General features: G+C 46.9%; 4 protein-coding genes across 4 annotated transcripts; 2 read left to right on the plus strand and 2 right to left on the minus strand.

Moving 5' to 3' along the window:
- Positions 1 to 978: 978 nt before the first annotated feature.
- LOC109786522 (uncharacterized) lies at positions 979 to 2051 on the minus strand. The gene is made up of 2 exons (XM_020345098.4): positions 1770 to 2051; positions 979 to 1679 (listed from the first exon to the last, which is right to left on the minus strand). The coding sequence occupies exons 1-2, from the start codon at positions 1889 to 1891 to the stop codon at positions 1379 to 1381; spliced, it is 423 nt and encodes a 140-aa protein (XP_020200687.1). The 5' UTR covers positions 1892 to 2051; the 3' UTR covers positions 979 to 1378.
- A 379-nt stretch (positions 2052 to 2430) lies between these two features.
- LOC109786517 (pollen allergen KBG 41-like) lies at positions 2431 to 4287 on the plus strand. Its single transcript, XM_020345093.4, has one exon. It carries the CDS (start codon positions 3038 to 3040, stop codon positions 3842 to 3844), a length of 807 nt encoding a protein of 268 aa, XP_020200682.3. The 5' UTR covers positions 2431 to 3037; the 3' UTR covers positions 3845 to 4287.
- Positions 4288 to 10735: 6448 nt separating this feature from the next.
- On the minus strand, positions 10736 to 11805 carry LOC120962364 (uncharacterized). The gene is made up of 2 exons (XM_040386149.3): positions 11527 to 11805; positions 10736 to 11436 (listed from the first exon to the last, which is right to left on the minus strand). Exons 1-2 carry the CDS (start codon positions 11646 to 11648, stop codon positions 11136 to 11138), a joined length of 423 nt encoding a protein of 140 aa, XP_040242083.1. The 5' UTR covers positions 11649 to 11805; the 3' UTR covers positions 10736 to 11135.
- Positions 11806 to 12187: 382 nt separating this feature from the next.
- On the plus strand, positions 12188 to 14044 carry LOC141021450 (pollen allergen KBG 41-like). The gene has a single exon (XM_073497315.1). The coding sequence runs from the start codon at positions 12795 to 12797 to the stop codon at positions 13599 to 13601; it is 807 nt and encodes a 268-aa protein (XP_073353416.1). The 5' UTR covers positions 12188 to 12794; the 3' UTR covers positions 13602 to 14044.
- The last annotated feature ends 62 nt before the right edge of the window (positions 14045 to 14106 follow it).

The following is a 14106-nucleotide window of genomic DNA, read 5'->3' on the forward strand; positions in this document are numbered from 1 at the left end:
AAATCAGTTCCTTTTTAGGGCATCTCCAAAAAGAACACTCAAACCGCCCGCATACAGTCGGATCGTCTTCTTTAGGGTATTTTCAAAGCGGACTCTCAAACCGTCCGCATACGTCTGGATCGTGCGGTCCGCCAGACGTGTTATAACATCCTACACGAGCATGTATCGATCAGCCGAGCGGTCCGGACGTACTTTTTCCGGACAGCAGACATGTAGGACTCCGACTCCCAGCCCATCAAAAATCTCTCCCAGACACCACGCCTCCATCCTTCCATTTTCTCACGTTGCCTTTTTGTCTCTTGCCTTTGTCATCACTCCACCACCATTGCACACCCCTGTTGGTACTCGACGAGTCCGTCACCTCCAGCTGTACACCCGGGATCCAAGCCGATTCTTCTCTATTGTTGGGACGAGCCTTTCCTCCGACCACCACTCGGGTACCATCCGCTCCTACGCTGCTCACCATGCGCAGCAAGTGTCCGTTGAATTGGCCGAGCTAATTGTTTTGTCCCTTCTTCTTCTTTAAAGCAATGGATTCGGATACAGAGTACATATATGAGCATTATGTCGAGTCATGATATCTTGTGGGAGGTGAAGGCCTTCACCACACTTAAAAAGTTTGTTAAAAGACATCAACGAATCTGGCATCGAGCAACTCATGAGCAACCGAAGGAAAATCTGATCGAGCATTCATGGGCGGTTAAAGAGGGCAATAATATTTGAGTGTAATATTTGAACTTATTTAAGTACAACTACCGCTATATTTGAACATTTGAAATATAAGTCTTATGCTCCTACTCCCTCCGCTCCTAAATATAAGTATTTGTAGTGATTGCAATACGAACTACATACGGATATATATATATATATATATATATATATATATATATATATATATATATATATATATATATATATAGACATTATTTTAAAATGTAGATTCACTCATTTTGCTCCGTGTGTAGTCCGCATTGGAATCTTAAAAAATACTTATATTTAGGGACGGAGTGAGTATTTAGGAACAAAGGGAGTACGGAGTATATATCAATTAATGCGCTACAGTACAAGTTGAGAATGGAATAAAAGCACGCAGCAATCAATCAATCAATCCCGTGCTTATACAACCAACCATTCTTTTGTTCTCCATTTCCAGCTTCCTTTTGATGAGATCAGTACAAGGAAGGCTCAATGCTTCTCACTCTATTTTCTTTTTCCAGCGAAATCATCATCAATCATCAAAACAAAAATCCGAGAAATATGGCACAACCATACCATATTACTAGTACCATATACTAAATCACACACACAAACCCCTTTATTGTCGGCAAGCAAGCAGTTGATCATGGTGCAGCTGATGGGATGAAAATCCTGACAACGATCACTGTGGGTTGCAAATGAGGGCTCTGCCTTGGAAGCACGCGATGAAGACGGGAGGGATGTACCCCGTGATGCTGTTGTAGCAGGTCCAGGCGCTATCTCCAAGGCATCGCAGCAGCTGCTTGCTGATCTCTAGGCCGATGCAGTGCTCCTTGTTGGGCTCCTCCTTATCCTTGGCCAAGCATTCCCTGCCGGCGGCGAGGACGAAGCATGGCGTGAAGGTAGCCTCGTTGGTGACGGCATTCTCGGCGAAGCACCCGAGTGCGACGTTGGCGACGCAGGCCAGGTCTTCGTTGGACGTGCTTTATGCGACACACAGATTATCCTGTGTCAGTACTTATTTTCACGTGCCCTCTCTGAAATGAATGAATTGTAGAAAAGCAGGTACTGACCTTATGCCGACACACAGATTGTCCTGCGTCAGCAGCGCCGGCGCCGGCGCCGGTGTGGTGGAGCCGCCTGCTCCGCATATGAGCAGCACTAGGACAATGAGGGACTGCTTGATGATGGCCATCGGGCTTTGGTTTGTTTGGTTGGTTGAAGAGACTCACTTCCGCATCAGATGAGATGCGTAGATTTATACGAGCTGGGCAGGAGGCAGAGCGTAAAGTTTTAAATTTTCGTGATTGCGACACAAGCCCCAGCTAACAGTAAACAGAATCTCATAGCTAAGATTTCGGCGAAAGGGACACTAGAATAAGCAAGCACAAGGAGGACTTACTAGTTGCGCGCGAGCGTTCCGAGCATTGCTCGGTTTCCGACCGGAAAGCAGGTAACTCAACTTTCCTTATTTTTTTGACGGGGTCTCAACCTTCCTTTTAAGCAGATCTGTGTGACAGAAAAATTAAGGGACGCACCTAAAATCAGTTTTGGTGGCGAGATGAGGAGGATAATAAAAAGATGGATTGGCTCGCATGGTGGACACTTTGCTTCCCTAAAAGTGAGGGAGGTAAGGGCTTTAGAGATTTACATTTTTTTTAGCCTTCCAATGCTTGCCAAGCAATGTTCGAGATTGATACCTAATCCTGATTTGTTCTGCGCAAGAATTTTAAATGCCAAGTACCACCTTAACTATGATCTGCTACAATCTACCCCTAAGAAAGGTTCACCCTTCACGTGGCCACAATATCATGTTTTGTCTTTCATCCTTCAAGCGTGGATATATTTGGAGGATTGGTACAGGGGGAGAGGATCCTATAAAGTTCGGATTGGAAGGTTATTACGCCGAAAATGTTACATCCACGGGCTCCTACGAAGAGAATACTACATAAACTTACTAACTAACTAACTATGCCCCCCGATTTTCATGGGGTGGGCCCCTCCCTTCCCTTAACTCCAATCACATCTTCCAACGTTATTGATTTTTTATTACTCTTATTACCCATCCCACGAGGTTAAACGGTAGTTAGCGATCTAATCAATGCTACTATTATTGGTTTGTGGCACGAAGAGCTCACGAGTTTAATGAGTTTGGCCAAAAAAAGGAGAGGAGAGGAGAGGAGGAGATTGCTAATTTGGGCGCGGTAATCTCTCCTGGCCTCTCAACGCGCGGGTCGATGTATATATAGAGCTAATTAAGCTCCTTCAACCTCACACCGCACCACAATCTCTCCTCCTACGTAGTGTGCAAACCAACCAACGCAAGACAAGAGAAGCAGCAATGGCGGTGCAGCAGTGTACGGTGGCGCTCTTGGTGGCCGTCGCCCTCGTGGCGGGGCCAGCCATCTCGTATGCTGCCGAAGCTAGCTACGCCCCAGCCGGGCCACAGCCCAAGGCCATGACCGAGGAGCAGAAGCTAATTGAGAAGGCCAACAACGCCTTCAAGGCGGCCGTGGCGGCCGCAGCCGCAGCCCCTCCAATGGACAAGGGCAAGATATTCGCGAAGACCTTCACGCAGATCTTTGGCAGCTGGTCTCTTGAGGGGGTCACCGACACGTCCAGCACCAAAGCCATTTTCAACTCCAGGGTCGGCTTCACTCTGGCGTGGGCCTCACAGAAAGCCCAGGGTGCTACCCCAGAGGCCAAGTACGAATCCTTCGTGGCCATGTTCGGCAAGTCCCTTCGCATCATCACCGGCATCCTCGAGGTCCAAGCCGGCGAGGAAGTCAAGGGGCCGATCCCTGCTAGCGAGCTCAAGGCCATCGACCAGATCGACGCCGCCTTCAGCACTGCAGCCACCGCCGCCGAAGCTGCCCCCAAAAAGGACATGTCCACCGTCTTCGACTCCGCCTTCAGCAAGGCCATCAAGGAGACCACGGGCGGTGCATACGAGGGCTACAAGTTTGTCCCCGCCGTCGAGTCCGCCGTCAAGAAAAGCTACGCCACGTTTCTTCCCAGGAATCCCCACGACAAGCGCACGCTCATTGAGTCCTTCCTGAGCGACACCATCGTCTCCATGGCCGCCGTCGTCGCCCCCGCCCCTGCCACTCCCACCGCCACCGCCGCTGCCGGTGGCTACAAAGTCTGAGCTCACCGCATATACTGCACGTAGATATGCATATGCGTACGTGTGTATGTGACTGTGGCAGCCGGCGAGTTTGATCGACAATCAAAATCAATTATTGGTTTTTGTTTCATGCACCGGCGATCGATGACCTCTTAGTTAAGTACTCTCTCCGTTCGGAATTACTCGTCTAAGAAATGAATGTATCCAGATGTATTTTAGTTGTAGATACATTCATTTTTGTGACAAGTAATTCTGAACGGAGGGAGTACATGATAAGCATGGCCATCAGCTAGCATATTCCATTCATTTTCGTATATTACATTCTTGGCCATTCAGTTTTCACCAGCTATTGGAACACTAAATTGTAACCAACCATGCATGTAGAAGATGTCATAATACACATACTTTCTACTTACTGTATTTATATCTCTAAGCTGAGCTGCTTGATTTGTATTCTCTGACAACCTCATGCGTGCTCAAACTGATTCAGTTTAAAACAAGCAGCAGTCGGTTTTATATATATTGCTTTGCTACCATTTGGAATGGTGCAGGTGAAAAGCAAGCAATGCTTTCGTAAGCAAGATAGTGTCAACGAAGATTGCGTGTGTGTCTCTAGGTGTGCGACAGACGCTTTTTCATACTGTCTGATTACCTCATATCATAAGTACTCCCTCTATTCACTCTTATAAGACCTTGAAGACATTTCAGACCATCTGCAAAACAATCCATTTTGAGTTGTCTGAAATGACTTACAATAGTGAATGGAGGGAGTACAACATATTACTACCGGCAGTGCTAGTAAGAAAAAAATCCTAGAGATTTCAATCCTCCAAAATTTCTTCGCAAATCCTTTGAATCAAAGAAGCCATAACCCTTGTTTTCTTCCTATACATGTTATTTGATTCGTAGAGATGCAACCATAATGATTTTTTCTTAGGATTCATCGGTACTAGACGCCAGCGGAAAATTTTCATCCACTCCAACCCCATGTGAAGATTCCTATATGCTCGATCAACCATCCATGCAATCCTGTAGTACCGAAGATGGCATGATATCTTATTTCCGTATTTTCCCTATTCCTATGTTTTAAAAATCCCGCGAATCAGAGAACCTTGGTGGCAACAATGCAAATTGGTTTTTGTACCCGAAATATTACAACAAGTAATTTGTGAGAATTTGAAACAAGAATAATACAAATCCAACTCCGATCCATATCCTCCAAAAATAGTCTTCAATCACTCTTTATCTAAGATAGCCACATATTAAAGAGGAGGTGTTGGGGGTTTTTAGCTTGATGTCATATGCAAACACAAAAAGGAACCAACATAGCGAACTTAAAGGTAAGGTCAAGCACACTTTTTTAGATAAAAGGCGTAAGGAGCGCCCGGCTTTAAATGAATAAAGCCAACAAGGCCAACGTTGTTCAATATAACAAACCAAGTAAAGAATAAACAAAGATTACATGCCATCTCAAAAGGCAAAGGATGTTAAAACAAACTAGAGCCGAAAGGATCGAACACCGAAGACATCAGGCGGTTGTTTTTGTTGACCTAGTGTACTTATTTAATCTTGTTTTGCACCACACCAGCCACCTCGACATCCTTCCTCTTTTCCAAAAGACTCCAATACCCAAAAAACAATGACCATTTGATGTAATCAACAAGTTGATTTAGAAATTTACCCGTCGCAGTCAGTTTATTGTGGCTTCCAAAGAGCCCAGGCTACAGCCGCGGAGGAATGCCATGCAATTCTTTGGTGATGACTGTTGTGGGGTGGCGTGGCACACGGTAGGGGGGGGGGGGAGAGAAGGCGCTAGTGCCGACTAACATGCAAGAGTTGAGGGAGGAGGAGGGGAAGCGGTGGCAGTTTGACCGAGTGAGAAGAGTTGGGGCGAGGAGAGTTTTTTTAGGGTGGGTGAGGAGAGGGTTCCAGCATGGTCCCACCTATCTGAAGAGGCGGGTAGCTAGGCAGGCCCACATGGCTGTAGCACATCCAACAAAGAGGCTCCTAGATTGGAAAAGGGAATTTGGCGCTCATTGTGACAAAATGTTGGATAAATACATAAGGGTTACACATAAGCCAGCCCATGTGCAATTTTTCATTTGCTCATTTCTTTGGGCCTTTTTTCCTTCTTTTTTATTCTTTCTGTTATATTCACAGCATTTTCCTTACGGGTTTTAATGGGTTTTTTACTTTCATTTTTATTCATACTTTTTTCTTCAAATCATCTTTTTTAATAAATCATAAATATTTTACAAAGATTTTTAAAAATCATCAATATTTAGTAAATTATGAATTTCGTTCTAAAATTGATGAACATTTTTAAACTTCGTGATCATTTTATATTCATGCACATTTTAAATTCATCGAGAATATTTTTAATTCGTGAATATTAAATATCATGAAAATTATTTAAAAATTGGTGAACAATCTACATTCATGAATATCTTTAAAATTTGGTGAACATTTTTTAAATGTGTCATATTAGCCCATCACGCATGAAGAAGGTCGTTGCTCAAGAGGTAAGTGAGAATTGGTTATGCGCAGGATGGTGCCTCCACCACCGTCAGGATGGCGACTTCCATGGGCCGGGGACGGCTGGGTTGGAAGGTAGTGGGCCGGAGCCGGCAGCCCAAGGGACTGGGCCGGCAGCCCCCGGGCCGAAGGCGGGAGCTGTCAGGTCGACCGTGATGAAGATGGACTCCGAGTCGGGAGAGGGCTTGATGGAGGGCTTGTGCAGATGCTCGAGGGAGACGCCAGTTGGAATGGCTTGTGATGAAGATGGACTCCGAGTCGGGAGAGGGCTTGATGGAGGGCTTGTGCAGATGCTCGAGGGAGACGCCAGTTGGAATGGCTTGCCGGGTGGAGCGGATCTTGGCGAGCATATCCGCAGCCTCGTTGTCGGCTCGAGGGATGTGGTGGAACTCACAACCCTCGAAGTTGCCGCACATCTGCTGGACCAAGAAGCGGTAGCTGGCCGTGTTGGCGTCCCTGGCATCCCGATTGCAAGAGACCTGCTGCACCACCTGGTCCAAGTTGCAACAAAGGATGTGTCGGATGCCGATCTCCTTGGCCAACCATCCCGTGGACGAGGGTTTCGTATTCCGCCACGTTGTTGGACGCGGGGAAGTGAATCTGCAGCGCATACTGCAGCCGGTCATTCTTGGGGGAATTTAGGACACTGTCGGCTCCCAAGCCAGAGTGCATCTTCAAGTCGTCGAAGTGCATCCGCCACTGTGTCGAGTCGGGAGGCGGCGGTAAGTACTGGGTTTCCTCCAGTCGACGAGGAAATCAGCCAGCGCCTGGGATTTGACAGCCGTGCGAGGCTCGTAGAAAATCGTGTGGGCAGCCAGCTCGACGGCCCACATGGTGACCCTGCCGGTGGCGTCCCGGCGGCCGATGATCTCTCCGAGAGGAGCCATGCTCACCACGGTGTTGAGTGCTCCTAGAAGTACTGCTTCAGCTTGTTGGGGGCCACATACACACCGTAGCATATCTTCTAGTAGTGGGGGTAGTTTTGCTTGGAGAGGGAGAGCACCTCGCTCAGATAGTATGATAGTACACGGGTTGCTAGACCGGCTGCGCCTTGCCTCCTCCGGGCGCTCCACCACTAGCACCACGCTGACCACGCGGGTGGTGGCCGCAATGTACATTAGCATGGGCTCCTTCTCAGCCCGCGCGGCCAGGACAGGTGCGGTGGAGAGCATGCGCTTGAGGTCACAGAAGGCTTCGTCCGCCTGCGGGGTCCAGTCAAATGCGGTCGTCTTCTTCATCAGCTGGTATAGGGGCAAAGCCCTCTCGCCCAACCGGCTGAGAGAGGCCATGCAGTCGGTGAACTTCTGGGCTTCACGCAGTCAAGCTGGCTTGCGCACGCGCTCGATCGCCTTAATCTTCTCGGGGTTGGCCTCGATGCCACGCTCTGAGACAAGGAAACCAAGGAGCTGGCCAGGTGGCACGCCGAACACGTACTTCTCCGGGTTCAGGTTGATCTGGTACTCGCGCAGGTTGTCGAACGTCTCCTTGAGGTTGTCTAGGAGGGTGAGGTGATGCACTAGGGGAAAAAAGGGCTAGCCACAAATTTAGTTGGTGGCGCCTCATTTTCAATCCACGTCATCACTATTTTTTTAATAGTGGTGGCGTTGGCATATTTGGTACGTCACCACTATATCATTACTGGTGGCATGTCACTAAAAAGCTACGCCATTGCTTTTTTTTTGCGGGGTAAAAATCTACGCCATTGCTATTTGGATCCAACAGCCTACCGGGTCGCAAGTTAGTGATGACGTGTAACTTTTTGTCTAAGAGCAAATATGTTGCTATGGATGGTTGATTACAACTTGGAGGACCAATTTTTTTCTCTTCTGAAACACAAGATCAGTTTCTTATTGATTGTATTTGGCTGTATATCTCACTGGTGTTAAGGAGCACTATAGCTCTGGTCACCCAAGACATATGTGATTCTTTGTAAACCAATCGCAACTATAAACTATTTTTTTCCATTTTATTTTGTTTTTCTTAAATGTTGTGCAATTGGATCACTTCATGTATAATTGAACTTTCCATCTCCATTATGCTACAAGTGCAGACCCTCTACTAGTCATTTTTTTTGCTAGATATGTGTTGTTATGCTACAGAAAGGAAAAGCGACTTGGCTATGTGTTGGGGATTTATTTATTCCCAACCTTGCATAATACTCCCACCATAAAGAAATTTTTTTTTTGTGTATTGTTTACTGCGTTACGCTTATATATATATATATATATATATATATATATATATATATATATATATATATATATATATATATATATTTTACGGAGGGAGAATGTGTGTGGGAAATCATGGATTCCCTTATGTGTGTATATCTGTTTCCGACATAGGAGTGTTGGACCATTCATTATTTCCTGGATCTCCAAGAGAATCACATATGTGGGGCTGTTTCTTTTGTGAACCTAAGGACCAGCTTCTTTTGGCTGTTGGTGGTGCTGTTTCTTGTAGCCAAGCCAAGCCAAGCCATCGTGCGCCTGTTTCTTGTGTGAACCATTAATAAGCTAGCCAAGCCATGCATCGTGGGGCTGTTTCTTGTGTGAACCAAAATTCCAAGAATAGCTTGCATCGTCTATCTATCTATCTATAGAAAGGACCGGACCGGACCGGTCGACCTCAGTCTCCTCCATGTTCCTTTGCTCTAGTGAGCGAGCGAAACCTTTTTGCCCAAACCAGTTGAGCAATCCATGACTGACGCGGCCGTGTGACGTGCCAAGCATCCATCTTCATACCCCTGACTCGTATCAATGGCATGTGCTTTGTGCGCTCCATTTGATCTTAATTTGCCATCGTGGTCTTGCCCTCTTCACTGCTGGCCAATGCAGTGCACATGCATGGCGCTGGTATGATCCAGTCGAGAAGCGCAAGGACACTGACACCACCCACGGCCATCTTCGGTCCGCTGCTGGCTATTTCCTTGTGTTTTGCCCATCAGTTCATCCCGATCTTGTCTGCAGCCTCCGATCCCTGCCCTAGAGAACCTCGTCGACATACGCCGGCCTAGCCCTTTGATCTTCGAACCCCAAGTTTAATCTTGGATCTTGTTTTCTTTCAGTAGATTAGATGGGTTAGTTGGTTTTTTGATTAGATTATAGATTAATTACACTCATCTTTTGCTCGTTAGTTATACCATAATGAGATATATTCTCTTTGTGTTCCCATCGAGAATGATGAGGGTGTAAAAATCCTTGTTCCCAAATAGTTCCGGTTGAATCGAAACATGGATGTATGTTCTTGCCAAGGTCTGTGTTGCTCCCTTTTAGTTTTCGCACTTGCCCTACCGATGTTTTTCCTTAAACTGGAAACTACAACTTAAATTGATAGGTGCCGCAGCATCTGTGTTTTCTAGTCATAGAACCTGTCCAAACATTGCAAGTTGCTTAACATGTTGGAATTATCTTAACCGCTTATTGACTGAAATCAGTTCCTTTTTAGGGCATCTCCAAAAAGAACACTCAAACCGCCCGCATACAGTCGGATCGTCTTCTTTAGGGTATTTTCAAAGCGGACTCTCAAACCGTCCGCATACGTCTGGATCGTGCGGTCCGCCAGACGTGTTATAACATCCTACACTAGCATGTATCGATCAGCCGAGCGGTCCGGACGTACTTTTTCCGGACAGCAGACATGTAGGACTCCGACTCCCAGCCCATCAAAAATCTCTCCCAGACACCACGCCTCCATCCTTCCATTTTCTCACATTGCCTTTTTGTCTCTTGCCTTTGTCATCACTCCACCACCATTGCACACCCCTGTTGGTACTCGACGAGTCCGTCACCTCCAGCTGTACACCCGGGATCCAAGCCGATTCTTCTCTATTGTTGGGACGAGCCTTTCCTCCGACCACCACTCGGGTACCATCCGCTCCTACGCTGCTCACCATGCGCAGCAAGTGTCCGTTGAATTGGCCGAGCTAATTGTTTTGTCCCTTCTTCTTCTTTAAAGCAATGGATTCGGATACAGAGTACATATATGAGCATTATGTCGAGTCATGATATCTTGTGGGAGGTGAAGGCCTTCACCACACTTAAAAAGTTTGTTAAAAGACATCAACGAATCTGGCATCGAGCAACTCATGAGCAACCGAAGGAAAATCTGATCGAGCATTCATGGGCGGTTAAAGAGGGCAATAATATTTGAGTGTAATATTTGAACTTATTTAAGTACAACTACCGCTATATTTGAACATTTGAAATATAAGTCTTATGCTCCTACTCCCTCCGCTCCTAAATATAAGTATTTGTAGTGATTGCATATATATATATATATATATATATATATATATATATATATATATATATATATAGACATTATTTTAAAATGTAGATTCACTCATTTTGCTCCGTGTGTAGTCCGCATTGGAATCTTAAAAAATACTTATATTTAGGGACGGAGTGAGTATTTAGGAACAAAGGGAGTACGGAGTATATATCAATTAATGCGCTACAGTACAAGTTGAGAATGGAATAAAAGCACGCAGCAATCAATCAATCAATCCCGTGCTTATACAACCAACCATTCTTTTGTTCTCCATTTCCAGCTTCCTTTTGATGAGATCAGTACAAGGAAGGCTCAATGCTTCTCACTCTATTTTCTTTTTCCAGCGAAATCATCATCAATCATCAAAACAAAAATCCGAGAAATATGGCACAACCATACCATATTACTAGTACCATATACTAAATCACACACACAAACCCCTTTATTGTCGGCAAGCAAGCAGTTGATCATGGTGCAGCTGATGGGATGAAAATCCTGACAACGATCACTGTGGGTTGCAAATGAGGGCTCTGCCTTGGAAGCACGCGATGAAGACGGGAGGGATGTACCCCGTGATGCTGTTGTAGCAGGTCCAGGCGCTATCTCCAAGGCATCGCAGCAGCTGCTTGCTGATCTCTAGGCCGATGCAGTGCTCCTTGTTGGGCTCCTCCTTATCCTTGGCCAAGCATTCCCTGCCGGCGGCGAGGACGAAGCATGGCGTGAAGGTAGCCTCGTTGGTGACGGCATTCTCGGCGAAGCACCCGAGTGCGACGTTGGCGACGCAGGCCAGGTCTTCGTTGGACGTGCTTTATGCGACACACAGATTATCCTGTGTCAGTACTTATTTTCACGTGCCCTCTCTGAAATGAATGAATTGTAGAAAAGCAGGTACTGACCTTATGCCGACACACAGATTGTCCTGCGTCAGCAGCGCCGGCGCCGGCGCCGGTGTGGTGGAGCCGCCTGCTCCGCATATGAGCAGCACTAGGACAATGAGGGACTGCTTGATGATGGCCATCGGGCTTTGGTTTGTTTGGTTGGTTGAAGAGACTCACTTCCGCATCAGATGAGATGCGTAGATTTATACGAGCTGGGCAGGAGGCAGAGCGTAAAGTTTTAAATTTTCGTGATTGCGACACAAGCCCCAGCTAACAGTAAACAGAATCTCATAGCTAAGATTTCGGCGAAAGGGACACTAGAATAAGCAAGCACAAGGAGGACTTACTAGTTGCGCGCGAGCGTTCCGAGCATTGCTCGGTTTCCGACCGGAAAGCAGGTAACTCAACTTTCCTTATTTTTTTGACGGGGTCTCAACCTTCCTTTTAAGCAGATCTGTGTGACAGAAAAATTAAGGGACGCACCTAAAATCAGTTTTGGTGGCGAGATGAGGAGGATAATAAAAAGATGGATTGGCTCGCATGGTGGACACTTTGCTTCCCTAAAAGTGAGGGAGGTAAGGGCTTTAGAGATTTACATTTTTTTTAGCCTTCCAATGCTTGCCAAGCAATGTTCGAGATTGATACCTAATCCTGATTTGTTCTGCGCAAGAATTTTAAATGCCAAGTACCACCTTAACTATGATCTGCTACAATCTACCCCTAAGAAAGGTTCACCCTTCACGTGGCCACAATATCATGTTTTGTCTTTCATCCTTCAAGCGTGGATATATTTGGAGGATTGGTACAGGGGGAGAGGATCCTATAAAGTTCGGATTGGAAGGTTATTACGCCGAAAATGTTACATCCACGGGCTCCTACGAAGAGAATACTACATAAACTTACTAACTAACTAACTATGCCCCCCGATTTTCATGGGGTGGGCCCCTCCCTTCCCTTAACTCCAATCACATCTTCCAACGTTATTGATTTTTTATTACTCTTATTACCCATCCCACGAGGTTAAACGGTAGTTAGCGATCTAATCAATGCTACTATTATTGGTTTGTGGCACGAAGAGCTCACGAGTTTAATGAGTTTGGCCAAAAAAAGGAGAGGAGAGGAGAGGAGGAGATTGCTAATTTGGGCGCGGTAATCTCTCCTGGCCTCTCAACGCGCGGGTCGATGTATATATAGAGCTAATTAAGCTCCTTCAACCTCACACCGCACCACAATCTCTCCTCCTACGTAGTGTGCAAACCAACCAACGCAAGACAAGAGAAGCAGCAATGGCGGTGCAGCAGTGTACGGTGGCGCTCTTGGTGGCCGTCGCCCTCGTGGCGGGGCCAGCCATCTCGTACGCTGCCGAAGCTAGCTACGCCCCAGCCGGGCCACAGCCCAAGGCCATGACCGAGGAGCAGAAGCTAATTGAGAAGGCCAACAACGCCTTCAAGGCGGCCGTGGCGGCCGCAGCCGCAGCCCCTCCAATGGACAAGGGCAAGATATTCGCGAAGACCTTCACGCAGATCTTTGGCAGCTGGTCTCTTGAGGGGGTCACCGACACGTCCAGCACCAAAGCCATTTTCAACTCCAGGGTCGGCTTCACTCTGGCGTGGGCCTCACAGAAAGCCCAGGGTGCTACCCCAGAGGCCAAGTACGAATCCTTCGTGGCCATGTTCGGCAAGTCCCTTCGCATCATCACCGGCATCCTCGAGGTCCAAGCCGGCGAGGAAGTCAAGGGGCCGATCCCTGCTAGCGAGCTCAAGGCCATCGACCAGATCGACGCCGCCTTCAGCACTGCAGCCACCGCCGCCGAAGCTGCCCCCAAAAAGGACATGTCCACCGTCTTCGACTCCGCCTTCAGCAAGGCCATCAAGGAGACCACGGGCGGTGCATACGAGGGCTACAAGTTTGTCCCCGCCGTCGAGTCCGCCGTCAAGAAAAGCTACGCCACGTTTCTTCCCAGGAATCCCCACGACAAGCGCACGCTCATTGAGTCCTTCCTGAGCGACACCATCGTCTCCATGGCCGCCGTCGTCGCCCCCGCCCCTGCCACTCCCACCGCCACCGCCGCTGCCGGTGGCTACAAAGTCTGAGCTCACCGCATATACTGCACGTAGATATGCATATGCGTACGTGTGTATGTGACTGTGGCAGCCGGCGAGTTTGATCGACAATCAAAATCAATTATTGGTTTTTGTTTCATGCACCGGCGATCGATGACCTCTTAGTTAAGTACTCTCTCCGTTCGGAATTACTCGTCTAAGAAATGAATGTATCCAGATGTATTTTAGTTGTAGATACATTCATTTTTGTGACAAGTAATTCTGAACGGAGGGAGTACATGATAAGCATGGCCATCAGCTAGCATATTCCATTCATTTTCGTATATTACATTCTTGGCCATTCAGTTTTCACCAGCTATTGGAACACTAAATTGTAACCAACCATGCATGTAGAAGATGTCATAATACACATACTTTCTACTTACTGTATTTATATCTCTAAGCTGAGCTGCTTGATTTGTATTCTCTGACAACCTCATGCGTGCTCAAACTGATTCAGTTTAAAACAAGCAGCAGTCGGTTTTATATATATTGC

The sequence above is a fragment of the Aegilops tauschii genome, chromosome 4, assembly GCF_002575655.3.
Source record: "Aegilops tauschii subsp. strangulata cultivar AL8/78 chromosome 4, Aet v6.0, whole genome shotgun sequence".
NCBI lineage: Eukaryota > Viridiplantae > Streptophyta > Magnoliopsida > Poales > Poaceae > Aegilops > Aegilops tauschii.